The sequence below is a fragment of the Cyprinodon variegatus genome, unplaced genomic scaffold (assembly GCF_000732505.1).
Source record: "Cyprinodon variegatus isolate N-32 unplaced genomic scaffold, C_variegatus-1.0 Scaffold522, whole genome shotgun sequence".
Classification (NCBI taxonomy): domain Eukaryota; kingdom Metazoa; phylum Chordata; class Actinopteri; order Cyprinodontiformes; family Cyprinodontidae; genus Cyprinodon; species Cyprinodon variegatus.
This window is the reverse complement of record NW_015150975.1, coordinates 214,943-216,954: the sequence shown is the minus strand read 5'-3', so window position 1 is coordinate 216,954 and position 2,012 is coordinate 214,943. Positions and strand designations below refer to the sequence as shown.

The 2,012-nt window shown below is 39.0% G+C and overlaps 1 protein-coding gene across 1 annotated transcript in view; it reads right to left on the bottom strand.

The window, feature by feature from the left end:
- vwa5b1 (von Willebrand factor A domain containing 5B1) overlaps window positions 1–2,012 on the bottom strand; it is a 70,551-nt gene that overhangs the window by 44,288 nt on the left and 24,251 nt on the right. Inside the window, exon 8 of the mRNA XM_015391036.1 lies at window positions 315–491. Within this exon, the coding sequence (XP_015246522.1) occupies window positions 315–491 (177 nt within the window). The remainder of the gene's footprint in view (window positions 1–314; window positions 492–2,012) is intronic.

Below are 2,012 nucleotides of genomic sequence, written 5' to 3'. Positions count from 1 at the left end.
GGATGGATGGATGGATGGATGGATGGATGGATGGATGGATGAATGAATGATGGATGGATGGATGGATGGATGGATGGAGCAACTATGCAATGCTTAATAAGGCCACTAAAGCACACCATTATCTTTCCAGTTTAACTTGTTTCAAATTTATGATGCGTTCATGAAATGTCTAAACATAACAGCCTCCATAAACCATTGCTATATATACCTGCGATAAAAACATATAAATCAGAATGTGCCCATCCATTTGCAGAGAAACTGATCAAAAGAAACTTAAAAGATAAAGAGGACATGGCTAGCTGAGTTAATAATACCTTCACACGGTGGATGTTGGGTCCACTCATGCTGCCGCTTCGGTCAATAAGGAAAATGAATTCACCGTGAACTTTCCTCAGGTCCGAGCAGATAGATTTGAGGTCAGGACAAAAGTTTAACATGACCACAGGGTTGTGAAGGATGTCCTTATGCAGCCGTCTGTGAATGACATCTACCTGGATAGATAAACGGAGCGGAATCAGAAATAAATACCAAGGGATTCAGATTCAGGAGATAATAAACTAAAGGCTATCTGCAGGGTATTCAATTTAACATTCAAAACTCTGACGCACAAAAGGGACAAGTGATCAGATTAGACAAAACACTTCAATTATTGAAAATGTGCAGGAAAAGATCAGGCAGAATGAGCCTCGCCTTTGGAGTGTTTCCATGGAAACCCATTTTTATGGCTAAGTGCTCTCTCCTCCAGTTTAGGTCTGCTGGTCACTTAATAACCTCATCATAGCTGGATGTGCCTGGCCCCGTGCAGCGGTGTAATCGAAAACTTGAACCTAAGCCCAAAGCAGCCTTCTGTCCTTTGTTATCAGAGCGTGTTTGCAAACAGCAGAGTGGTTTATTAACAGGTTTCTAATTTGATAACTGTGCATAGAGTATACTATACTGTCAATATACAGTATAAAAAAGTAATGCCTGAAAAAAAATCAATAGCTCCTCATCTTAGAGTAAATCAAAGCTGCTTCTCTTGTCTCTTTCTGATTAAAAGTCTTCACTTTAGGTCCTGTCCCCTCAAGGCCCCCTCCCAAAAGAGCCATTTCATCTGATTGAAGAAGCCTGGACAACAAACAAGACACTTCAGGCAGTGGAGGATGTCCCATGTGTTCCAGCAAATCACTTACTCCATCAATGCTACTTAGCAATTCAGCAATGTCACAAAGAATTGGCTCCTGGTTTTTTGCTTTTGTATAGAGCATATTAAAAAGTATCATTCCCCTTCACCGAAACAACTGAGTATTTCCTTGCTGAAACATCATCAATACTATATATATATATATATATATATATATATATATATATATATATATAAAAATATATATATGAAAAGTCAGATCATACTGTAGCATTTCAATCAGTTTATGGTTGGGACCAGGGGCAGATCTACGAGGGGTCAATGGGGGGACAACTGTCCCACCGTGCCTACCCCCTACTTGTATGTCACTGGAATAACTTTGATTTTAAAGCCACCGTTTTCGTCATTATCATGTGTCCGTTTTCTCATCCTTCTTCTCAGTTTCTCCCTGTGTTTTCTGTGAGTCCTTTATTAGAGTAGTTTGGTCCGGTTCAACCCAGTTAAAACAACCCTTGTTCATTATCTTTCAATTTGATTTTGAATTAACTTTTGCTGATAGTGTTAGCTCTATCAATCTCTAGATCTCAAGCCTATTATGTTTGTTTTTTTTCCAGCAGCTATTTCATGTATAAAGGTTCATGAAAACTTTGAAGTGATGACATAGTGTGGCATTGTCTACTTTTACCAATCAATCACAGTACAATAAAAAAAAAACATTCTGTTAAAATAATAATAAAAACTGCGCCCGGGGAGCAGTGTGGGGTTAAGGGTCTTGCTCAGAGACCCATAGTTGAGGCTGTGGGGATCAAACCGTCACTTGCAACTAGGGGTGTGGGAAATAATCGTTTTGGCGATATATCGAAATATTTGGCTGCCAAATATAATATTG